The 26398-nt window shown below is 34.4% G+C and overlaps 1 protein-coding gene across 4 annotated transcripts; it reads right to left on the bottom strand.

The window, feature by feature from the left end:
- Positions 1 to 266: 266 nt before the first annotated feature.
- LOC125055224 (putative fatty acyl-CoA reductase CG5065) lies at positions 267 to 26111 on the bottom strand. Of its 4 annotated transcripts, none has more exons than XM_047657580.1 (12): positions 25902 to 26111; positions 11114 to 11273; positions 10151 to 10267; positions 8672 to 8794; positions 8275 to 8400; positions 7410 to 7563; positions 6781 to 6882; positions 6461 to 6653; positions 5665 to 5771; positions 5419 to 5551; positions 3765 to 4022; positions 267 to 3217 (listed from the first exon to the last, which is right to left on the bottom strand). In XM_047657580.1, exons 2-12 carry the CDS (start codon positions 11213 to 11215, stop codon positions 3070 to 3072), a joined length of 1563 nt encoding a protein of 520 aa, XP_047513536.1. In that variant the 5' UTR covers positions 11216 to 11273; positions 25902 to 26111; the 3' UTR covers positions 267 to 3069. The 4 variants fall into 4 exon arrangements, with proteins under 4 accessions (XP_047513536.1, XP_047513538.1, XP_047513537.1 ...); XM_047657582.1 differs by lacking the exon at positions 25902 to 26111 and adding an exon at positions 18485 to 18634; XM_047657581.1 differs by lacking the exon at positions 25902 to 26111 and adding an exon at positions 17338 to 17408.
- Between the last annotated feature and the right edge of the window lie 287 nt (positions 26112 to 26398).

The following is a 26398-nucleotide window of genomic DNA, read 5'->3' as shown; positions in this document are numbered from 1 at the left end:
ATTATTTAACACTGGTTAAGGAATCGTCTTCCTAATGTCGATCTTTAACCGATACTACTGGCAGCATCAAATTTGAGTGCAAACGGAACAATCGATACTAAAAACCGATTCTAATCGAACTGTGACGAATCGAAAGCTATCGCGATAGACTTATCATTAAGAAAAAATGCTAATCAACATTTTGTATAAACTTAGGCATTACTTAACAGTACAACTTACTTCATATTGCGTGGGTATTTTTACACTGTCAATGCGAAAATAATGAATTTTTGGTTGTTATTCGGGAGTTCTAAAACATTACAAAAACCAAGTTCCTACAACGAATTTATATGGTGATAAAATAAATTTTGTTAATCATAACATTCAGATTTCTTCAGTCTTTGTGTTAATGAGTTTTTACTAATAAAACGAGGGTTATATCGATAAAATTTGCTGTCCTTTTCTGCCTTACGCTCAACGATAGAGATAATTGAATTCGATTTACATTCCAGATTGAGTTCTTAAGTAATGTCCGATCTAAAAGAAATATCAAAACTCTTTGGAAAATAACAAGAAAGATTTGAATAAGGACTAGATAAATGTAGTGCTGTATACTTCCCCAGTGGCTAAGCCGAATCAGCCCGACATGTGGCACAATTGTCTTAAACCATGATTTCATATAGGAAAACTAGCATAATTTCATATAGTTCCATCTCTTACGTACTTTAACTGTTAGAAAGAGATAAAATTATTTATCACACCAACAAACTTCACAATAATGCTTGCAAAGAATTCGCATTATTGTGTCTTGTCTTTATCCTTTAAATGTCCGTAGAATGAGACAAAACATTGGACGAGAGCTATCACAATAAAATAATTCTTAATCCAGCCTTACTTTGTCCATCATTCAAATTTAGTAAGTTTTGTAAGTTGTATTAATTACACACACCAAAACATTAAATCCCGATGATAGGGTAATGCAAGTTTGTTGTGGGCAGGACAAAATATGACATTTCTAAACATTATTCATTATCCCAAGTTTTAAATAACATAATATTATTAAGCGTCACTTTCTAATCTAAAAATTCGTCATTAACATAAATCTTTGGAAGCAGAAAATTGGGCACCATATAGAAAAAGGGAAGATTTTTATACTTATTATTTTTAAATACCACAATGTCATGACATCACACACACGCCTTGGTGGCCGTAGACAAGAAACTTTGCCACGGGTGTGAACCACTAACGCCTCCCTAACGTGACCAAGCATTAGCCACTTCATTCTTGTCTATGGCCCCACGTCACTTTCCATTTGGAAACATTGAACGTTGAACTTCTACATATTAACTAAGCAATGTTTCAAAACTTAAAATTTCCAATTTTCATTGCAACCTCACATGCGCAAGTCTCTTAATTTTAAATACATTTTTAATTTTGTGTCACTAACTTTGAGCTTATGGTTATCAATGGCCAATTTGTAAGCCGATCACTTAATATTTTGAATGACAGTTGACGGGTTAAAAGTTACTGTCAAACGTCAATTTTATTCCACAAGGTAAGACAAGCATTCAGTAGTTTCTAGATCAATATCAAAAAATTTCCTAATTTCCCTACGAGTCTAGCACATAAAAAAATTTACTAACAACTTTAAATTTAAACCTATCAAGCTATTCAAATAGCCAAGTCAAAACGGTTGCTATTCCCAATATTTTTCTGACAGTGTGTTCTAGTGTAGCTTTATGCAAGAAAATAATAATTACGGTCTGTATGCAATAGGTACACAAATAGGCGATTTAGAATTAATTCGCGTTTAAACCCTACCTTCAAACACGGCCATAAAAACTAAATCAGTCTTTTAACAGAAAAGTGCTAATCTATCCCCTTTAATCACCACGTAAACACAAATGGCCAGAAAGACACGAATTATGAATGAATTGTGAAATTAATGAAAACGGGGCTAAGTTAAAACTTAATGTATTAACAACTACCAAGTTAACAGTGTATTTCAAGTATTTAAACGGTAATTATTGACAATTCATTTAGATAAGTATCGAACACACTGTCAGTAACATTTGAAACCGGACAAATGAATTATCAAAATAGTTTGACATGACAGCTTGGAAAGATCTCAGTTAGCAGTTAGGCAAAGAGCAATTTCAATAGTTAAGATTCTGCGCCGCCAAGTCAAAATGGTGCCCATACAATACGGAGAATTATTCAACACAATGAAACGAATTCCGAACGGAAAGAGCAAAAGACAAACATATGGTACGGAATATGACAGCTGACACTTTCCGCGTGGAAAGTTTTCAATTGCCGAGAATAACCCCGCAGGACATTTGACATTACATTTTACGTTCCTGTACCTAAAAACTGACATCTTATGAAAAATTCGCAGAGACTAACGGAGGTTAAGAACGTTTCGAGAACTTACAAGTGTAATGGATTGTTATTTTTTACTATTGTACATTATATTAATAACAGTTTTGAACTAATTCACCATTAATTGATTACGTATTGAGCTGATATATACTCGCGCACGAAAAACTTGGGAAGTCCACAAATGCCTTTTTCATTAAGTTGACATAAATTCAGATAATAAATATAAAACATATTTACTGTGAACAGTTTTCTAAATTTCGTTTCGTCATTAATGGTTTATTTAGAAATTACGTTTTATGATCGTCCCAAATTAGACGGACGCGAGTGTTGTTACAAAATATATTAATTAACGTTACATTGTAACAATAAGGTAACGAATTAAAGGCTTAGCTGGGAAGAGAAAGATACCGTGCGACTTTCAACCTTATTCCTTGTCAATTAAGTTAGAAAATTAGTAAAGGACGAAAATCATAAATTCTACTTAGATTTTAGGAAATCAAGTTGGCAGTTAAATCGTTAACAAATTCTACAATTACGGGTCATTCACAAAGATAAGTTCCGACGTAAATATAAATTTAATAATCTGTCAAGCCGTCAATGTCAAAAGTCGCACAGACTAAGCGGCGCCATCTCCTGAGCTAACCGCGGAAACAGCGTGAAACAAAATCGATTAGAATGCAGAAGCCCCTAATAATATTATATTAAGCATCAGGCGATCGGTAGGAGGCGGGCAATTCTAGATAATAAGTCCCAGATTCGATACCAAAGCGTTCGAAGAGCATTCGAGCGGCTGAACAAAAATCGCCAAAGGATGAAAACTGTCGCCACTTTGGTTAAAGTATGAACTATGTGTAACCTGAAACGAAGGATTCAACATATTAAAATAGTACTAATTTAACGTAAAATAGGAAATAAAATGTTGTATTAGTTAACACCTCTAGGAGGGAATGTTTAACATATGCCCTGCCCGTATTGAATAGAGAATGTCAATCAGTGGCGTTATTTTTATGCTTGACGCTTATGAGTACTTTTAACTTGTCCCTTCTCTAGTACCTCCTGGATTTGGTCCAGGTACGACAAGGCCTACCCAACCCGATTTCACCACCCACGGTTGCCTTGTATGTCCTACTTCCGCTTCTCATTCATCCGTTCCTTCTCATCTCGTATCCTTGTCATTACGCCCCCTTTTAACACACACTGCTCATGTAATACTTATCCTATCACGCAATGTTACACCACACATACTTCTTAAAGCTCTCATTTCCGGCACATACTCTCGTTCTCTCTCTGCCGCACCCAACAGTTACTACGGTAAGTTAACGTCGCCATAAGCAGTCCAATATGTAGAGCCACAACTTTCACTTACAGTGTTTGTATAGATACCCTTTATTAAAAAAACTCACCGCCATAAAATAGCTCGCGACTTTGGCAACGTTTCGGGGCTCTCCTTGAAGAGAAACCTCCGGATCCCCAAAACGTACGACTCGATATACGCGTCCCAGTCGATATTGCTGACGTCGAAGTCGAAAGTGGTCCTATCCTGAGGCGAGAGATAGGTGCAGAGAGCCTTCACGTTGTCGTCGCTGAAGGCCCATTGCCGCGTCGTGAAATACTCTAAGCAGGACGAGGCCTTTTCTAATTTGCTTTGAACGCGCATCATTCTAAAAAAATACAGGGGTTAGAACTACCTCATATCATTTGGGTGCTTAAGACCCTATCCCAGCACGAATTGCTGTGTCAGTGTCTCGAGGTGGACTGCGGGGCGCAGTGGAGAGCTGGGCGCGAGGCCCGTAATAACAATTCTTATGTAAAACATTAAATTAATGTAATTTTATTAATTTTTTTTCTGAATTGGATTACTTGGCTTGCATTTACATTTTCGTCATAAAATGAATCCAAAGTGTCAAAAATTGGCTATATTTGGATTTTTTTCAATCGAGCGAAGTTATTTAAATCGTGTATCGATCTTTCAAAATGGATACATACTAGGGAATGCAATCTCGACTCGAGATCGTAAATTCGAGATCCCGCGGGATTAGAAATATCAATTCAGCGGGATCCCGAGATTTTCGAGATCTCGTCCAGTTTAAAAAATGTGAATTTCACATGACTGAATACGATAAAAACTGCTTCTTTGTGATAATGACGTTAATTAAAACAAATTATTATTTGAAAGAAAACTAAGGCTAACTTAATAATTAACAGTTTTACTAACATAAACATAATCAAAACAAAAGTAGATATAGTTTTGAAAGTTACTTTTAAAAAAAAAAGTGTATCAAGAATGCTTTCTGATAACCGGGATCTAATGTTCGTTGCGATGTACCCAGCTGCTGAGAATGCTCTCTCCAACTCATCACTGGTTGGCTACAGCGTGAATAAGCAATTTTATTATGTAAACTGCAAAAATCGCCCCCTTGTTCCTCTACACTCAAATAAATCCATTTCTTTTTTTATTACTGACTCTAATTTGTCTAAGCTTGTGGATACACGTGTAAAAGGACTTTTAGACTCGGAGAGTTTCTTCTAATTAAAGTGATGTATTAGTTAGTGTAGCAGTAGCACTTATACATATTCCTACTACTACTCTCTATTAATCTCTATTTCGATATTTGCTTGGCAATTGGAAAGTCTCGTTGCCTTTCCATTGCTCCAAATCATTTTGAAAATTATTTGGATTTATCATCGAAGAGACCAACTTTTCTGAGAGAGTAGTTTTTAGGTCTTCTAGCTTTCGAATCATGAAACGCAACGTATGTTCTGCACTAACTAAATCAGTATCTCCCAATCCCGTCAATCCCGAACGGGATCTCGTCATATTGTGCTTCGGGATTGATCCCGAAAAATTACACGGGATCTCGCGAGATCAGAATCCCGCGGGATCGGGATTGCATTCCCTAATACATACACTACTCAACTACACCATATATTTTTTCAATACTTCAAGAATCGATGACGAAAAATTAAAAAAAAAACAATATACTTTTTTGGAGTTTGGCGACCAGATGGGTCATTATCGCAAGCATAATATCTTAGTATCTAAATAAATTGGCTTACGAAGGTTTATTTCCCGTGACAGCAGTGAGGATATCAAAGAGAGCTGCAGGTGCCCGATGCTGAAGTAACATCAGAATCCGATGTTTGAGACGATTGTTCGTGATGTCTCCTCCAGGGTACCATACTAGGCCACCTGCAATTCATATTGTATCTTGTTGGTATTGGATGACAACATTTTTCAAGCTAATTTAATAAAAAAATACAAAAACATACGGCAAGTAATTAAAGACTGTACGGTATACTCACTAAAAGGATGTTTTCTCATGTATTTAAAGCTGGTCTTGACAAAGCGACGCCACGTGATGGGGTTCTGTTGTCCGGTACAACAGTTATACACCACTACCCCTTCGCCACTGAAATTATTAAAAACATAAAATACATAGTTGACACTTTTAGATTGATATCTGTTAAGTACTTAAATATTTTAGGAGTGAGAAAATTCGCGCACGTACCTACTCTTAGTTAGTTAGTCTAATTAAGGTTGCAAGTTGCAACGTATATCTTGGATATGCAGAAGAAATAGAGTCGGGGATAGGCCTTGTGGGTCCCACAAGGGGGACCCCAGATTTCACCGGTTTAAAGTCGGAACATGCTCCATCCATGACGACCTTGATACTCCGATCTGCTAGATAGCTGAAGATCCAGTCGCATACTAAGTCAATCTCGGGGAGCCCATAGGCTGGAAGCTTCGAGAAACTTCGAAGCTTCCAGCTAACTTCTTCTGTACACTTTATGCCACACCCGATCGAAGGCTTTCTTGGACTCAATTGCATCTATGTGTAAGTTGCCTAATGGTTAATCTGATCAATCACTGAACTTAAGTTCAGTTAAACCAAAGTTTAAGCTCATTAAAATTTTTGCCAAAATGACGCTATATTCTTCTAGACTATTGTAACTCTAGTTTAGTTTAATTGACATATGTCTATACATACCACGCTAATTACTTTTTTTAATATTAAAATAAATAAATTTTCACAGTCCAAGTTAATTCAGCCACACACTATTTATCGCTTACCCTAACTTAAGAGAATGTAGCGTTTACCGTCTCAAATGCGTCCTCCAAGCGCAGACTATCATCAGATTAATCACAGTATCCACTGGAACCAGGTCTGCCACCTTATTCCCAGTGCCCAACATAGACCTGAAGACACCCTTTCCAACCGCCGCAATTATCCCGTTGGGACCATTCCAGTTGTCCACCCATCCTTTCACTGGCTCTTTGACAGAGGACAGCACTGGAATGAAACATTAAATGAAATAAAACTCGTGTAAGTGTTGCAAATCTTTTTCCATTCCCTTTAATCTTCGGCGGGAGAAACTAAGGGGTTACTGTGATACAAATTGAAAATAAGAAATGCTCACCAATCGAAGGTCTGACGATGGCAACCGGCAGATTCCCGCATTCCTTGATAAGCATGTCTTCCGCCAATGCTTTGGTAAATGTATATGTATTTGGTCTGTCACCTACACAAACAAATTACGCTAATTAGCTTACGCACGAGAAACATATATGCTGAGGACAAAAAATCCCTTTATCGACGCTAACCATATCTCAGTTAATCAGGCTATTACTCAATGTCTGCTTTGCGATTCTGTAACTCACTTTTCGAACTCTCACAACGGTTTTCACAGCGGCGGTCGCGCTCAAATCAGTCGTAAAGCAGTCATTTTACGATTTGGCATTCTGATAAGGAGGGACCTTGTAGTTTATTGTTTATCAGAATGCCAAACCGTGAGTTACAGAATCGCAAGGCTGTACTAAATGTTTCAAAATCCAGTAACCAATAATCCGAATAAATTAGTATTTATAGAAAAGCATTGCGAGTGTAAGTCCAGCATGGTAGCATTTTTTAAAAATCTTTCAAATCTTCCAAAGTTCTGTTTATTGGACACTGCTTAATTGAAAAAATAATATAATAACATTTAAAGAAAATTGTATCTTTAGTTTCACTCTTAAAAATAACTGTCATTGGACTCCGGTCCGGTCATACCGACTAGATCCGGCGTGATCCTATCGACAAGATCATCTGGCAACGTCTGCACCAGTGTGACTACGTGTTCCGGATGCGCTGGAGGTGCGTACACTCTCTCCTCGACAGCTTCGCGCTCGCAGTTGCAGTACGCTGTAGAAACGTGTACTAGGGCCTGCAATATATTAGGGAATCTGTTGTTATAAACAATTATTTAATGCTATTTCAGTGTCTTAGATGCTTATTTTGCGCATACACAGTATTTTCAATGACTAGAAAAAATGTAGTAGGTGACTACTACGTACTGTTTTAGCAATGGTGATATATATATATATATACAGGGTGGTCAAAAAGTCGTGGATCAAACGCAACTAGGGGATAGATGAGATCATCAGCTGCAAAAAATTGTTCTACGGGAGGTCCCTAAGCTCAACCCCTGCAGAGTTATAATTTATTTTGCGTTTTTATAAGAAAACTGACTTTTTTTACTACTTCTTATTAAAATTCAAAAATATCTACATCCTGTCTTTTTCATAACATCCACTAGATTGGTTCTGATGAGTCCTTGTGTTAGACATACTATTTATCGTTGTTTATTGAGTATATTAAAGATAATATTAAGTTATACGATATAAAAATGTGTCAAATTATAACTTTTTGTTTACTTCGGACCCCACTGTGAAAAATAAAATACTCTACGGAAAAGTGACTCTGTATAACAAGTCTTGGCGCATTTAATAGGGATTCTGAAAAGGTATTACACATGGCCATGAGTCGCACTAATAACTTTCTTGTAACTTGTAATTGATTGTCTCATTCAATGTGTGATACTAAATTTTATACACAAATGTCAAGCAAAGCAAAGCAGTAAGCACGAGTCACTTACTTCCAAAGCTAGCATACGATGACACAGCTGAACCAACTGTTGGGTTCCCAGCATATTGATGGTTACCGATAGCTTCAGTTTCTCATCAAACTTGACAGTTGCAGCTGAATGGAAAACTATTGACACCTGCCAAAAAAGAAATAAAAATTAATTTGGCATTTAGTTCGTGATATCTATCATGTGCGTGAAACGGAACCCATAAAACCAATTTAACCAATTCATAAGGGCAATAATCAGAATGAGCCTAGTAGACGGCTGATGGTGACATGTATCTCGTTCGTATATACATATTAAGTTTCTCATGTAAATAAAATACATTCCTTTTTGTAATAAGAAATAAAGTTCTTTAAACAATATAAAAATGTAATTTTGAATAACTTATGAAAACCGGAAATACCTTTTGACACAGCATGGTTTGATCGGCAGCGCTGATGCCCAACTCCGGCTCCGTAATGTCCCCCACTATCGGAACTATTTTGGTCAACTCCTGCGGTCTCTCTCTTCTTAATGTCTCGAATAACTGAAAAAGAGTTTAAGAAAAAGATGGTCATATCTAACCGATTTCGTTAATTTATTCACCGGTAAAAAGTTACATGAAGAGCTTGGGGTCGTAGGTTCGATCCCCGCCTATGCACCTACTGTCTATGTGCAAATTTAATAATCGCTCGAACGGTGAAGTAAAACATTGTGAGGAAACCGGCATGGCGTAGACTCAAAAATTCCTATATATGCCTATAGAAATCATCACGGAACAGATAAAAAAAACTGAGACCCAGAACTAAAAAAGGTTGTAGCGCCTTTGGTATTAAAAAGTTACATTCCTAAGTGACATATATCTCATTAAGATTAATATGTTTCACTAAAGAATTCGTACAGTGAACTGCACAGTGATAAGTAAAATTCAATAACGTTATGATAACGTCAGATAATAGAAACAATCAAATTTGTATGAATCGAAAACTTGAATCACGCCGTAAGAATCTAATCAGAAGTACGGATGTATATATTGAATAACCTGCTACTCTACGAATTCCGATTGCCACAGCCGATCGAATTGTATGCACTTCTCTCAATAGATATAAATCGTAGCGCTAATGACACAAAAAAGAAACCGCGCGGGTAAATACTTAACATTAAAATCGGCATGGCAATCGTCATGGGCTTTCGCATTCGGTCTTTTATGAAATGGTACAATATTTTCTTGAATTGGTTCGGATATACTTCAGTGGTTAGCTGGTTACACATAGTGGTGGTGCGGGCAAAAACTGCCTTAAAAACGCTTAGTTGTGGAACGACGGACGTCGAGGTGATACGGGTGGATATTTGTATTCTGCCTCGACGCTGCTAAACAACCAAGGATGGTCAATCGCTCTAGGCCACTGCTGCTTCACGACAACTAAACTGCACACACACACACACACTGCACAACAGACTGCTACCAAATCAGATGGGCTTCAATCGGAATATCTAAGACATCCACCGTACTCCCCGGACCTTGCTCCAACAGTGAGATTAAATTTTTTTTGGAAATTTGGATAACTTTTTGCAAGGTAAAAATTCAACTTTTTGGGTAAAGGAATCAATGAACTACTTTTAAGATGGCAAAACGTACCAATATGTACCAATGCTATATATGAACAGATAGCATTGGTACATAATATTATTAAAATATTAATTAAATACATTTTATTTAAAAATAAAAATACTTTTTGTTCCTCCCATACAAAACGCCAATTTCATATGTAAGGACCTAATATATTTGATTATGAACGTCATTAAGCATGTTTGCAGGCTGTTTAGAAACGCCTCTGAGACGAACTGCTCTCTGAAATAAAACCCTCCGTAACGGAGATTAACGAAATAGTTTTTAACTTACCGGTGACTGTGTAAGTTCGCTAAGCCGTGACGCCACATCCTGGCCCCGTTTAGGCCTCATCAACAAATATATGTTCTTTATTTTGGGACAGCTTCGCAACAATTTCTCGACTAACACCTGGAAATTGTAAATCAGTCAAATGAAATCTACGCACTTAGTCTCGTGTTTAATTCGAGAACCTGTTTCCATCTCATTTCTTCAGGTTATATATAGATATCATTTACACTTGATACAAATGATATTATGTAAAATATATTTATAGATAAAATTCCTGCCACCCAAGGTTCATATTAAATAGGAGCACCAATAAGAATCAAATCAGAACAAACCTAAGCGTACGACCAACCAGGCTCCAGATGATAAACCACTCCTTATATGGAAATTGTAGTCGTTTTTACAACAAACTGCCAAGCGAAATTAGATAATTATCATTGAATAAATTCAAAACTCTCGTTAAACGTAAATTAATCAATGCTGCTTTTTATAAATTTGACGATTATTTAAAAAAAAATAATCCTTAGAATTGATTTGCTTCAGTTTAAACAATTTGTTTGACTCAAAAGTTGGCGATTAAAAAGAGTGTCGGAGAGCTTCTTGCCAGTTCTTCTTGCCCGCTCTACGCCTTTGACTTTTGAACTGGTAGTAAATTTACATTTAGAATCAATTTATTATCTTTTCTGTTGACGTTTATGAGTGTACTTGGTGAACTATATGAATAAGGTTATTTTGAGTTTGGGTTTGAAAATACATAATAGTAAAAAGGAAATTTTATTGTTGTTTAACAATGATTATAACTTTGAATATATAATTGACTTTCTCTTAAACATATAATGTACAGTGTTAAAAAGGTATGTGCTTGCACGCAGCGATTGATTCGTTTGCCTCTGCCCCTTAGGTTTACGCCTAGTACGACTAAACCCCCTTAAATGAACGTGGGTTAAAACTTTGATTGGTTTTTCTTACCTTTCCCATGAATCCCGTGCCCCCCGTGACAAATATAGATTTCTCGGCGTAAAACTCGGCGACGGGCACATACTCCTGGCTCGGGAAGGGAAGGCAGGCCATCTTGATAACGGTTATGCTATGTGTGCGTTCAATTCACTTCATGCCTTCTACCTGCCATCTGTAAAAGAACATATTGCATGAGGTTCCTCTAACATGGACCTGTGAGATGAAGAGGTAGTGTTTGACTTCTCAAATCTCTGTTTTCATCTCAGGCTTAAAACAATTGATAAATGTATACATTCATTTTTATTTGTTAAATGTGATTATTCCTAATCTTTTATAAGATATTAAATATATAGGCGGGCGGCGATTACAGAAATATCATAGCGTAGATTAAATGCGATAAATCGTATTATGAGTATTCCTAGAATCATTTACAGGCAATTGAGTGATAAGATTATTTGAACAGTAAAAAATCGGAAATCGGACTTTTTTGATAATATCTATTTTTTGATAATTCTATTATATTTCAAGGTCAGAAATTTATCAAAATTGCATTGACGTATATGTGAGGAGTCCCGGAACCCTCAAGGGTTTAGTTATCCCCATGGTTTTATGAACATTTTATAAATAAATAATAATAATAAGACTTGGGAAAACCCTGATCGATTTCTTCATGATATTTTGCCCATAGAACCGTGGTTTTAAGGCACGAGATCAGTGTTGCACGGTTAACCACTAGACTAGACACTCTTCGTGTGAATTTTCGCTATCTAAGAAATCCAAATATTGAAGCTAATCGATTACCACGAAGATATGTTGTAGACACATTATTGTGTCGGTACGATACAAGGCTGTACATTTTGCTCACTCAGGCTTTCTTAGTTTTGTAAGCGTGGCGAATTCCTAAATCGTCGGAGTTACGCCCCGAGAGTATAGACGTAGGCACTCTCTTCAACGGTTACATTACATTCATTCGTTATTATTATATATTCATTATTTCGCTTCAATTCTATTGTTGTACGCGAGTGGTTAATACATAGTAAAACTAAAATCTTCCATTATTTAAAGCACCCCGATGACCCAAGAACCGTATAGTAACTGTCCCACTAACGATTTTCTCTTCATATTTAACATATTGTTAGTATATGATGGTGCTATGTCAAGTGCCGGAAATTGAATCAAGTGCGTGACTAGGCCACGGAGGTAGTAGAAACAAAGGCCAAAGAGAAAAAAAAACTTTTACAAAAATGTCGCAACAAAATTACCCATTTTCTACATACAACACACTAAACACAATACTCACATAGTATGTTAAAATATTTTATTATTTTCTGCACAAATTCCTTATAAATTGTCAAATTTCGGATATATGAGCGACATTGTATTTTTGTAAAATGCATGCAATTCATAGATAATAATTGATAAAATCGATACGAAACTGACATTTTATTGTATTATCTATATACTCCAGGGTGCAGCTTGTCAGTTTTCCTTTTTTTGAACCAAAAAGTTTAATAATAAAAGTTTAATATATATATATATATACATACATATATCTAATATATATACAAGTTGACCTGGCAAACGTTGTTTTGTCATGTATATTATTACTTTTTTTAGTCCAATAAAAATAACTATCTATCTTCTTTAATAAACAATAGGGGTTGATTTCGGGGCTGAAAATTAGGGGTTATATGGATTTTTGTATGCTGTCTCATAAAAAATAAAAATAAAAAATTAGGGATTTCATTAAGGGGTTTGAAAGAAAGATAGTAGCCGATTCTCAGACTTACTGAATATGCATAAAATCTTTTTATAAGAATCGGTCGAGCCGTTTCGGAGGAGTATGGGAACGAACATTGTGACCCGAGAATTTTATATATTAGATAATCTCACATGTATTTTTGACAGCGCTTTCAATGCTTTTAGAATATTCTAGGTTCAGGATATCTCTAGCCGGCCTAAGTTCCTATTATAACATCCTACTGATTATCTTAATATTTTTTAGCGCAGTAAATAACTTATTTGTATTAATTGTTTTTCACTACCTAAAGAAATGTATTAAACGATAAGTTATTATTTTTATAGAGAGACAGGGTACTATCCTATTAATTTTATATGTAGGAATTTATTTCCAACCCACAAATATACCTACAGTATTTACAATATTCTTAACCTAGATAGTAATAATAATAATAATTTAAAATAGATGATTAGAAAACTTATTTGAATTTAAAAAGTTTGTTTGCAGGCCTTTAATGCTGGAAGCATCTCCTCGCTGTATTGCGATACTTATTCGTTGAGCCAGGAAAGTACCAGCTCTGGGGTCACCGGTACTATCTACCAGGCGCCAACTTAAATCATTAATTAGAGAGTGCCTGTGCACTTAAACCCCACGGCCGATGTCTCTACTCCAAAGGGATCAAAATCAAAGTTGGAGGAAACACTGTTATATTTAAGCCGTTTATTATTTTACAATTAACTACGTACGTTTTTACTACGTTTGTAGTACTAGCGTAGTATACACACAAAAGAAACGTCGAATTGATAACCTGCTCCATAGGTTTTTAGGTGGTACTAGTGCTTCACTTCATTCACTTACGAAGTGAAAAACACTTCTCTATACAGATTTTCATCAAAACTCTTTAAAATATGGCGATATTTTTAAAATATCACGCCTACGTTTCGCAATAATCCTGTATTGGTGTTATAAGCTATTATTAGGAAGTGACATTGTAACTCAACCCACATTGAATAAGGCTGGTCATATGCTAGAGTTTTCTATATAATATATCTCAGATTGGTTATTTTTTATATGAGTTATCTTATCTTATTAATCAGTATCAAAATTATATTACTTAGGTGTTTGTTACTCGCGTGTATAAGTAAATAATTCAAAGACATATGGCAATTTTGTTAGCCAAAAATCCAATACAAACTTCCATAGTTTTTAATTGAAAATTTCCCTTAGTTAATTTACCTATTCAGATGCGCTACTTCCAGGAATCGTTCCTTAGTAGAGTTCACTGTTATGCAAATATTTCAACTTAACCAAGGCTTTAAATAAACAAAGCATCTAATAGACAAATAACTTTCTCTTTCTTCTGTTTTTTCCATAATTACGTAAAATATGCGTATCATAACCACTATCATGGAGCATATGTATTTTTTTAAACTGAATTTGTGCGTTAAAGCTTTTTTAAATTTTATAAACAATTTAGCGCACCATAAACTCAAAAGAATTGTTTAAAAAACGTTTCGTATGTAAAAGCCTTAAATATAATACCTAGTTCCCCAGTATTGTGACCTAGCAAATCGCATTGTGTGGCTTATACAAAACATGTTGCTAGGTATAACGCATTTTACTGAATATCGATAAAACCTTAGCAAAAACTAGGCTTTATTTTATTTAATGCGTTAAGATTATATTTACACGTTGCAATATTAAAAAAAACAATTTGTCAGTAGACTGCCGTGTGGCTATTAATCTCTTCCAGCCACAGATTATAAAAAAATACAGCCAAAATGTTTATGTAATCTTCTGCTAAAGAAAACACTTTTTTACCGGATTGAAGTTATGTATTATTATAAATTTACAATTATTTTACATAATCTTCTGCTATAATTAGTCCCTGTATCATCCTACGTCTTAAAAGGTCCAGGCAGACCAGGAAGCAGCTGCTTACCTTCTTCGGTCTCTGACCTAGCGCCTCTACTACGATAAAATTGTCGGCGTACCACTATAAGATTGATAATTCGGTCGCGTCTCCACAATTATAATTAATAAATTTTACGATTGCATAAGCCTTTCTCAACTCAGAGGTCAAATCACGGCTGGCCGGCGGTGGACCAATGGATTTTGCTATGTGCCAACTTTTTGTGTGCCAACTTTCTCGTACAGTAAAGGTAAACATCGCGAGGAAATCGGCATGTCTTAGACCCTAAAACCGACATGTACACGCAGAGCACTCACCTGCTTATTGTTTTACAATTGCATTAAATATATTTATTTATTGAAGTTTACTACATATTATATAATATATCTACAGTATATGTTACAAGCTATCTTTTCTTACATATATGACCATATTGGTAGATTTAAATGCTACAAAAAATTCAATAATAAAAATTAAATAAATCAGTGGCGTGACCTCTTTAGGTCTTGGCCTCAGATTTCTGAATCTGTTTCATGATAATTTTTTAATATAATAGGTGATCAGCCTCCAGTGCCTGACACGCGCCGTCGACTTTTTGGGTCTAAGACATGTCGGTTTCCTCACGATGTTTTCCTTCACCGTCAGAGCAAATGTTAAATGCGCACATAGACAGACAGTCCATTGGTGCACAGCCGGGGATCGAACCTACGACCTCGGGTATAAGAGTCGCACGCTAAAGCCACTACGCCTGCTCTACAGAAAAAAATGCAATAATACAGGAAAAATACTAGCAAAACAGTGGATTAGGTATCAGATAGGCACGTAATAATGCGTTCTTTAAAATTAATCAGCCCACTACCGAATATTCAGCTCCGGTTAAGTACTATTGAATCCGTTATAATCGCGAATTCAAATGAGAGGTGCCTGAACTAATATGCGATAAAAGTACGTGTTCAGTCTTCTGCTCTACAAATTTTTGCAGTTATTCGAACCGAAGACCTTCAACCACATTAAAAACCAGCACGTGAGCCAGTGGCGGTTTGCATACCATTAGGGTCTGAAACGTGCATTTCCAACGTGGCTATGTTGTAGCGTTGTCAGCCAATGGTGAGTCACCAACTGTGACAAATCATTTTAGTGTGTCAGTGAAAGTCGGAGAAATTACAAATAATTCATTCATAGCTGAGAAGTTTATAGGTTAAGTCAAAGTTCCATAATTCCGGGATTCAATTATCAAAAGAGAATTAGTTGATTTGGGCATTTTTTATACATATTTCAAGAAAACGTTTGGAAGGATGTGTATTGTGTAATGTACGTTCATCAACGCGAAAGTCTATAAAATTAGAAATGTTCGTAATTTCAAATCAAAACAAACTATACATTTAGCATTATGTAAATAGGAATATTATTTTATTTATTACATTATTCGTATTTGTATTTTCCATTTCCGTAACCTAAAAGTAATAATAAAAAATTAAAACAAATTTTAAAAGTTTGGTCCCTGTGGCAAATTTAAATTTTAAAGACTCTAATATCTTTTCATTCGTTACTTGTCTATTTCTTAGTAGTATACAACAAATATAGTAGTACAAGTATAAAAGTACACTGCAACAGGGCCCATATTTTTAAATCTGTTTTAATTTTCTATTTATTAATTTTTAATTATTATTATTACTATTTAGATTAAGAATATTGTAAATAGTGTATATTCATTATATAAATTTAAATTATGAATTAATTTATTGATAGCTCACGTATTTATTAACAATTCTTCAAGTTTTGTCATTACTTTCACTGTTATTAAGAATTTAGCTTATGCAACGTTTTATAACGATTATAAAAATATAATATAATGACCGAATCGTTTATCAGTGCTTATCCAGAAAGTGAATCAATCAAATAGATAAGGTTTTCTTGCACAAAATTTCCTGTTGGACAAGCCTTTTAGAGATAAACTTTAGCGTCGACATACTTTCAGGAAATAGTTAAAGTACGCAAAACACATAAATTGTATTTGTTAGAAAAATGGATCAATCAGAATAATTTTTTGAAAGAAATAATAAATAAAACATTTTCGAAGTCTAATAAAGTATTCGTATTTTTCTGATATAAATAAATTAAAACTAGATAAAATACTCACAAAATGACCAGTATAAACGTAAAACTTAACTATTCAAATTACTTTCGAAAACGAAATTCGTATGTCTCACACATTATGGTTAAAAATAGCTTACCTATTGGTTGGTTTGTATCGAAAAATGTAAATTAAATCAAAAAACCTAAAAGCACGCAGTTAATTATTTAATTTAAAAGCATTATTTCTTTGAATTCCTAATTTATTTCTCTACTTATGGTTTTAAATTACAAATGCGCTACGTACAAACTTTTTTACGTTTTAATTTCCACCACACCGTATGCTAAAGGATTCACTGCCCAATCTATAACTTCCTTCTTAAATAACTGAACGTCTTGAGTTACACTTTTCTTTACAAATATTATATATTCTACCATTGATAATTTAATTCAAGAACTACTGCTGAATAATAAATGAAATTAAAAATAATATTGATATTGGTTACGTACCCAATCACAATTTTATATGACACACTTCTTTTCCCGACGAGAAACGCAGGCGCACTGAAGAAAGATAAACATTACGCTTCTATAATAAAGAAAGTTACATCTTAATGTTTAAAGTAAAAACAACTGGAGGTATTATAATAAATGATCTTTATAAGATTGATTTATCTTGTAGGGTTATTAAGAATTTCGATTTCGAAAAGCTGCTTAGAAACAATTAAAAGTAAAACATGTTTTTGATATTTTTTTTTAAAGATAATCAAATATACAGTATTTACAATTTTCTTAACCTACATCGTAATAATAAAAATAAAATTAAAACAAAATTAAAAGGTTTGGCACGTATGGCAGTGTACCTTTAACGCTGGCAGCATTTCCTCGCTGTCTTGCGATACCTATCCGTTATTAATTTCGGAAACCACGACTCATAAATATATGACGTTACAAAAATGTTGTTCACTTTATAGCTTACTTAAAAAATAAAAGGCATAAATCACTCGGAACTCTAAACTATTGGTAGAAGGCGGTTGGTATGAAACAATTTGGTTATAAATGAATATTATTAGAAAAACACACGCATAAATATGTCCCAATACATGGTCGCGTAACTTCACTTGTATATGTATATATATGTGTGTCTATATAACTTTGGGTAGGCTAAAATTTAGCGACTACTTGGTGTTTTTAACTGCGTGAGAGTCTGGAATCGTCGGAATATTTTTAATATAAATCGAATCTATTATGGGGTGCGATTCCTCAAGACTTATTATTAGTATAATTTTATACTGTTGAAAAGCAATTTGGTGAATTCGAATAGATGCTGAAGACCATTCATCTTTTCAAAGCATTTCCGTTAGAGTTAAAAAAAAATGAATTCGAGTTCATGGTTAAGGTAAGCACTATGCGTTACCCAAAGATCCTCAGGTAGATTCTTCCTGAACCCTTGATAATTCCTGGTTGGCACAGAAATATATAAAATAGAAATGAAATTCGTATACCGCATGAGTTTTTAAAAGTACTCTTTATTTTGCTTTGGATCTTTAAAAACAATATCAGGGGCCAAAAAAGCCCAAAATTCATTTCGCACAGATACAAAGAAGCATTTTTTCTCTCAATATAAACAATATTAGCCAAATGAGGATATCCTTACATTATAAGGCGCGGGAATGGAGTTAGGGCTGTCACTCTTCACTATATTTCGGCACTAAGAAGCCATTTATTAAATTGCCACTTTGTACACTGATTTTTACCATCGACTAGCGCGACTACATTTACTTGAAACCCTGCAGTTCATACAAAGTAAAAGCGTGAACTAACTTTCTCGTCTGACAAAATCCTATCGAATCTTGTCTCCTTTCTAAACGTACCTACGTCTTTCGCCGTTTACGTACGTTCGATTACGAGTATCGTTAGAAAGTATGGTGCGTAATTACCAGATGTACAGATGTATGTATCGATCATCAGATTCATTCAATAATAGCTCACAGTTACTTAGGTCGATTAAAAAAATAACGTTATCACTTAACGTCGGGTGAGCCTCCTGCCCCTTTGCATTAAAAAAAAGTGCGTGCGTACAAAGTACACATGTCAGAAGTGAAATTTCTTTGTAAATTAATTATTGAGTAATTAAACTGCCCAAATCCCATAATTTAATTATGCCAGTCTTTCTTTATTAATGAATGATACTAAAACTACTTAAAAACCAGAACTAAAATTAGTTGTTATTTATATAGAAATACCACCATAAATGTGGTAACAATTACCAAATAATATAACAAATTAATTATTATCATAATTGCTAACTTATGTCCACATTTTCTAAAATAGCCAACTGGGTCTTAGCAAAAAGGTCTTAGTTCTGTGCCCTTAAAAATACAAAACCAACAAAAAAAATGGTAATTCTGTTACTTAATAAAATAATAATGATATTGATATGTATTAAAAACACCATTGGTGTTCAAGTATGAATAATTGCACTACAGTATTATACTAGCACATCTTTATTATAGAAAAAAATCGACAAAAACGCTGCACCGCTTCGTGACGTTCCGTAAAAATTTTACCCTCATGCGCCTAAAGAAGTTTCACTTCAAAACATGGAGTCACGGTTTATATAGCCTGGCACTACTGACAAATATAATCATAGCTAAAACATGTTATATAATACAAATCACAGGTATATTTACTTACTTTAACCTCCGCCGTCCGCTGGGCGTGAAGATAATTTATTACCTAAGGTTTTTTATTAAACAGTGAGTTGCTCTTTGGTTTTACGTGACTTAACGTTAAATTATTTTTATAATTACATATACAATTTTTCCTGTTTGCACGATTTTAAATATATTTTGGTGATAAGATAACCTAATTCCAGTTATCAAGATAAAGTAAATAAATAAATAAATCGTTTATTTGCAAAGAAAGTGGTACATTTCGATCGATTAATTATAGAAATCCGCAAAATCAGCCATATAAATATAGCTTTTAAATTAACGATTTGTAAGACTTAACAAATACAATTCGTCGTACTTTTACACTACATACAAACTTTTGAAATTTTAATATTGGTTTCTATTATATAAATTTACAACAAATTACTATTTGACACTTTGATTTATACAGAATTCTTACTTATTGAATACATATAGATATAAATATTGTTTTAAACGAATGACATCCCTAGCAATCTAATATTAGGCGAACACTGAACTTTAAGTGTTAGTGACCTACATTTCGCACGTGAATCTGTCAACGTCGTCAAATCGTCGTGTCGCAGATGGTTAGAGGTTTGATATCCGGAAAAAGAAATATGTAAACCTGTATTATTTTCTAATTTATTTTGATATATATATATTTTTTTTAAACTGTTATTGAAATTTACGTTTTTGGTAAATGTGTATTCACTTTGATTATTATATATTAGTCGACACTCGATAATTTGATATTCTCAAAACCAATGTTAATTGGTCCCCTCGCTAATTTGAAGTTAAAACAATAGTATCTTGCTTGTCAACGTGCGATAATTTGAAGTCCGGGCCTCAACTATTATTTGAAGTGTTTATAATACACAGACCTGTCATTTGTTTTTTTTTTAATTTGTTTTGACAATGATAGTCTGTAGTCGCTCACTCGAAGATTACGGACTTCTTTTCGAAATAAAAATTTGTGACTAATGGTATTTAATTGTTCATACATAATAATAATATAGAAATAATAAATAACGAATTATCAAACTCTTATTTACTGGAGATCCTACCCTAGTGGTTAATTAAAAGCTTGTTATTTTGAACTCTTGGTTATTAGAAATTTACCTCTGGTCTGGAGTTTTAAATTATCAAGAGTATACTGTACTGTTATTATTAGTAGCTGAAGCAATACTAATAATAAAATAAATTAATTAACCAGTTTAACAAAAAGAGGTGTTACAAAATATTTCAAGGGGGTTTAACTTAAAGGTAATTTGAATTATACATTGCAATGACGGTCAATTGGAATTATAGCATGTTGAAGTACGTGTTTCAAATTTTTATTATAGTAAAATAAACTGGTTATGCGATTTTCTAGCGTCGACGTTATGTAACCGATAAAAAACTTAACAATTATATAATGTCAAAGATATGTCTTCATTTCCAAATCCTTTGATTGTATAATAATACGTTTTAATATAGTTTTTGTTAATTTGTATAATGGTGCACCTTGGTAACGGAATTTAGTAAAAAATTAAGGATTATATAGATTGATATATGACAAAATCTAAAATATGTTACCCAAATGTCATAAGTAACTGTTAAGTCTAATTAATAATATAAGTTAACTCAAACACAAAATAACTTTATTCATATAGAGACAAAGACCACTTATGAACGCCAACAGAAAAGAAGTTAAATTGATTCTTATATCACATTTACTACCAGTTCGCAAGTCAAGGGCGTAGAGCGGGCAAGAAGAACTGGCAAGAAACTCTCCGCCACTCTTTTTAATCGCCATGTTTTGAGTCATACAAATTGTTTGAACTGGAGCAAATCAATTCCAAGCATTAGATTTAAATTTTAAATAATAATAGTAAAAATGATTTAAAAGTAAATGATTAAATCGCAGCAGTATTGGCCTAGTGGTTTCTTCGTGGTAGGTTCGAATCCGGCTGGACCTGGCTTTCCTCCTATGTGCGCATTTAACAGTCGCTCGTAAGGTAGGGAAAATATCGTGAGCAAACTGGCTCGCTCGGCTTACACCCAACAAAACGACGGCGTGTCTCAGATACAGGAGGCTGATAACCAACACAATTAGATTGACATATGATCATGAAACATATAGAGAAATCTGAGGCCCAGACCGAAAAAGGTTGTAACTGGTTTTTTTTAAAGATTTAAATACTTTTTACTCTCTAGGTCCGTATATATGACAACAATCCCATACTTAATATAATATGTAATCGAAAAAAGTATTTTCTGTTTTTATATATTAAAATTTAAAACCGTGTCAAAATGTAGATCGCGTTCCATGCTTTAACTAGACGCTTCCAACGGAAACATAATCAAATTAAACGAGTTACCACTTTTAACTGGTTACGGCACGTTATTGTCTACAGAATACCCAACTATCATACATTGTCTGTAGCTTGTTTTATTTGGGAATCAAAGCCCGAACTGAAATTCGAACTTAATGAGCTGAATGAGGAAGACGATTAAAAGGAGTTAAGCTTAGATTTTCAATCGGCGAGCACACCCTGTATCTTCAATAAGGATTTCGATGGTAGTCTCTAATCGCATAATTCACCAGTAGACAAGAAATAAGTAGCTTTTGTAGGGTGGGCAATGGGCTGAAAAGGCTCACCTGATGTTGAGTGATACCACCGTCCATAGGCACTCACTCTGCATGCTCGCGGATGTGTTGCCGGCCTGTTACAAGTCGGCACGCTCTTGAAGGACTTAAGAATTTTCTTAAGTCAAATGACGTCATATTATAATTGAATCACAGACTTAGAAGATTATCAGTACATATAACCCGTGAATAGGTTTATGCTGACTACTGCCAGCTTGCAATGATAGAACATGCTACTGTACAGTAGCAAAAAGCTTTCAAAAAGTAAGTAACTTCTTAATAAGAGATTTCCAGTTTGTTATTTCTTATGTACGCTCTCCGGTTGCTCGAAGACGTCTGGACCAATTTAGAAAAATCTTTCTTGTAAGTGCGTGCTCCTATTTCACCATGTCAACTGTTAATAGAGGACTACTCTTTGTTTTTAAATTATTAATTAACTATTAATTACTTAAGATGTAACGTGGAATATGGTGAAATGGTTGCAGCTCCACAAACATTGTGTTAAACAAAAAAACTTTATTGCCAGTTCTTCTCGTCTGATGTACGCCCTTGAGAACTGGCAGTAAATGTAAAATTAGAAGAATTTAGCCTTTTATATTTATTTCTTTTTGACGTTCATAAGTGTAGATTGTGTTACCTAAATGAATAAATTATTTTGATTTGATTTATTTTTAAGAGGATTGATCAGCAGGTTAAGTAAAAGTTGAAGTTATGTTTTTTTATAGTGAAACACAATGTGGTCAAGTCGAAGTAATGAATAGCTTATGTTTTGAGTTGGTTTTAAAGTCCAATGAGGCAACAGGTAACACCGGCTGCCAGCGGGCTCCAACTTGAGTATATTTACGGCAGTAGTCCTCGCTCGAGTCCGGAGGGAGACGACAAGCCCACCAGACCTAGCTTAGTAAATAAAGTCCCTTTCTTGGATAGGGGAGAATAGGCACTCCCCTATTTGAGTTTCCTGCCATGGATCTGTCCGATCGCCTGGATAGTAACGTAATAGGGGACTAAAAAACCAAGTTCGAAGATAACGTTTTTAATTGTAATATTTAATTAACAACATATACAACTGTTACAATATTGCTTACAAACGTGGCACAGCCCTAATTATCGTCATATTTTATTTATTCCACAGTAGTACAAGAGATTTTTAATTTTCATCTTAGAGTCAGGATATGACTCTCGTATTCACTAATAGCTTACCTGAAGATTCAATATCTGATATTGTCTAGATATATAGACCTTGGTACTAAAAGTAAAAAGTAAAAAATCATTTAATCATATAGGTAACATAATGTACACTTATGACTTGTCAGTAAAGAAATACATATTAATGCGTCTAATTTAACATTTACTGCCAGTTCTCAAATCAAGGGCGTAGAACGGGAGAGAAGAACTGGCTGGAATGCACATAGCACACATAGGAAGACAGATTTTAAATTTAGTGTAACCTTTTATGAGATTAAATATCTATAAACCTTATGTCAAATCCCATAAATAAATTTGACAGTTAAAGTTTAATTGATCAGAATTGAAAAATTCAATGCTTTTTAGATAAAAGTGCGCAAAAGAGCAGGAGGCTCACCTGATGTTAAGCTATACCGCCGCCCATGGACACATACATTGCCAGAGGGCTCGAAAGTGCGTTGTCGGCCTTTTAAGAATTGGCACGCTCTTTTCTTAGACCATAAGTCGAATTAGTTCGGAAATACTTCAGTGGACAGCTAAAACTGCCTTAAAAACGCTTAGTTGTGGAACGGAAGTCGAGGTGATACGGGTAGAATTTTGTATTCTGTCTGAATTGATTTAGTCAATAAATACCTCAATAGTACCTGAATAAATATTCACAGATCTCGCTAAGGGAATTTGGGTGTATCGATCGCAAAATTCAACTTCCATAGGACTCCCAACTCTGAGGTCATCGATTCCAATCACGGCTTTCGTGTCTTTTTATCGTGAGGAAAAAGGTCGTGTCTTAGACCCACAAATCGACATCTGTCAGATCTGACTGATAGCCTATTTAACGATAAAAAATAAAAGGAAACCGATGCAATCTGAGGCGAAAAACTATACACAGTTGTATGGTAATTCTTTTGAAGGACAAAATGGGTCCGTCCTAAAGAAATGGGGCATACGCATCGTATGCTTGTAGTGGCGTCCATGCGTTGGGTTGTCTCTTTCCCTAAAATATATCGATAGGGGCTGATGGCTGGCCATGCGTCATACTCGTGACGGGTGCTACTTTTGGTGTACCAGTCACTTGGATTAGTGGACTTGTGACACAGGACTTGAATTAGTGTTTGCGGTGATGTTAGTTATTTCGACTAAGTATTTGCGTGTTGTTCCCACGAGAATGTAAGTACGTGCTCCTATTTCTCCATGCCACCTGCTGATAGAGGACAAATCTTTGTTTTTTTCGTTTATATATTTATATTTTTTATTATTATAGTTAATTATTTAAAGTTGTCATGTGGAACATGGTGTAATGGTTGCAGCTCCTTACAAACATTTTGTAAAACAAAAAACTTGGCAATCAAAAAGAGTGGCGGAGAGTTTATTCAGTTCTTCAGTTCTTCTCGTCCGTTCATCCTTCATTTGAGAACTGGCACTAAATGTAAAATTAGAAGCATTTAATATGAATTACTTTATTGACGTTCATAAGTGAACATTGTATTACCTAAATGATTATGAATTTGAATGTAACAAGTTAACTATCCAACTGCGGATCCAGACAGATCCAGACAGACTGCGGATTAAAAAAATTAATTCGTCGACCAGAACGAGTTTTATGTTATTTAGTTTTCAGACTTCATGTTTTTAAAGTTTTTATTATTGTTAATTAGCAAGAGAATTCGCGAGCGGAAATTATAATTGAAATTGTTTATGCTCTGTGTTTAATAAATGTATATTGTTTGTTTGAGTTTACAAATATGTAGTCATCATGTTTGTGTGTCTATACAATAACTCAATGGCACATATACAATGATATATTAATCATTTCTGGCAAGTAATGATCAGTCTGCTAATCTAAAACAAATATTATAATGCCGCCAATCAAATAGAGCCTTCTAGTTATTGAACTACCTATTGAGGTACAGTAACGTCTACATACGCCGAGGAAAAGTTTGATATAAGACTTTTCAGTTTCAAATTCGATATTTGGTATAGCAAATATTGAAATTGCTGTGGCGATTTAAGAGTAAGGGCGTGAGAGATAAAGATATTCCTTCTTTTGTAATTCTCTCAGAATATTTATCAAATGGATTATGTTTAAACGTTACTTATATAATTTACATGCATATGTGGGTTAGATTCTCAGGGAAGAGAAAATTTCACCAGACATAAGGAATCGGTGCCACTCTAGGTTATAAGCTACATGTATGTTAGGTTTCACAGTTCTTTAACGATATTTTAATATCATATATTACATACATTGGGGTAAACGCCTTTTTTAGGTATACGGCACGCCTAGATCCATTAAAAATTATCTCATCGTTTGAGAGAGTGCGCATGCTTATCGCCTCATTCAGGCCCGACAAGGACAAATATATAATTTTGAGACCTCACAAAATTAGGTAAAACCTCTTTAGATTATTATGTCATTGAATCATTAATAAAAAAAATAAAATGTCAAATTCAAAATTGGAACGGCGTTTAACGCCGCATTATATCTTTATAGGTCACTGTTTGTAGGTCAGTATATAATATGAGAGTAAAAAGAAAATTACTTAGATAATTGAATAAGTACTCACCTATTTTTGAAATTACGGTAACACAAACTTCACTGGCACATTATAAATGGGTTATTTATTTTTGAACGTGTCAAATAAAGGTTTTATTTATAAAAATCGCGGTCGTTTCGGTGTTTTTGTCGAAGCCGGTGTAAGAACGTATGGAATAAAAAAATCAATCGGGAGACAGCGTTAGGCGGTAGCCATTTTGAAACTGCTTCTAGCTGCCTGGATCGCGCATGCGTCCCGGGTCGTACAAATATAGACTAAACACTGTCCTATTGCTAGCTCTAAATAACGCCTACACATATGCAAACATTAAAAACAAAAGTTTAGTTAGTCAAAAAAAACTTCGATTTTTTTTTCGGGAATCGAAGTAAAGTTTCACTACTAACCCCAATTAGAATCATAATTTTCGCGCGGAGTCCATCATCGATGTTACCATTTAATAAATTACAATAGTCAAGTATTCTACTTCTCAAGTTTTTATGGTTTTATCGAATATTAAAATAAACGCA

This window comes from Pieris napi, chromosome 13, assembly GCF_905475465.1.
Source record: "Pieris napi chromosome 13, ilPieNapi1.2, whole genome shotgun sequence".
NCBI lineage: Eukaryota > Metazoa > Arthropoda > Insecta > Lepidoptera > Pieridae > Pieris > Pieris napi.
This window is presented reverse-complemented; position numbering and strand designations above follow the sequence as displayed.

Bases quoted from the DNA above. Each gene is read 5' to 3' on its own strand.
- LOC125055224 (XM_047657580.1), bottom strand. From the start codon at position 11,215: ATGGCCTGCCTTCCCTTCCCGAGCCAGGAGTATGTGCCCGTCGCCGAG. The intron at 5,772-6,460 runs GTAAACGCTACA...TAATAATTTCAG, and splicing joins TGGAGGACGCATTTGAGACG to TGGCGAAGGGGTAGTGGTGT. The intron at 4,023-5,418 runs GTAAGCCAATTT...GTATTTTTTTAG, and splicing joins GTCACGGGAAATAAACCTTC to AATGATGCGCGTTCAAAGCA.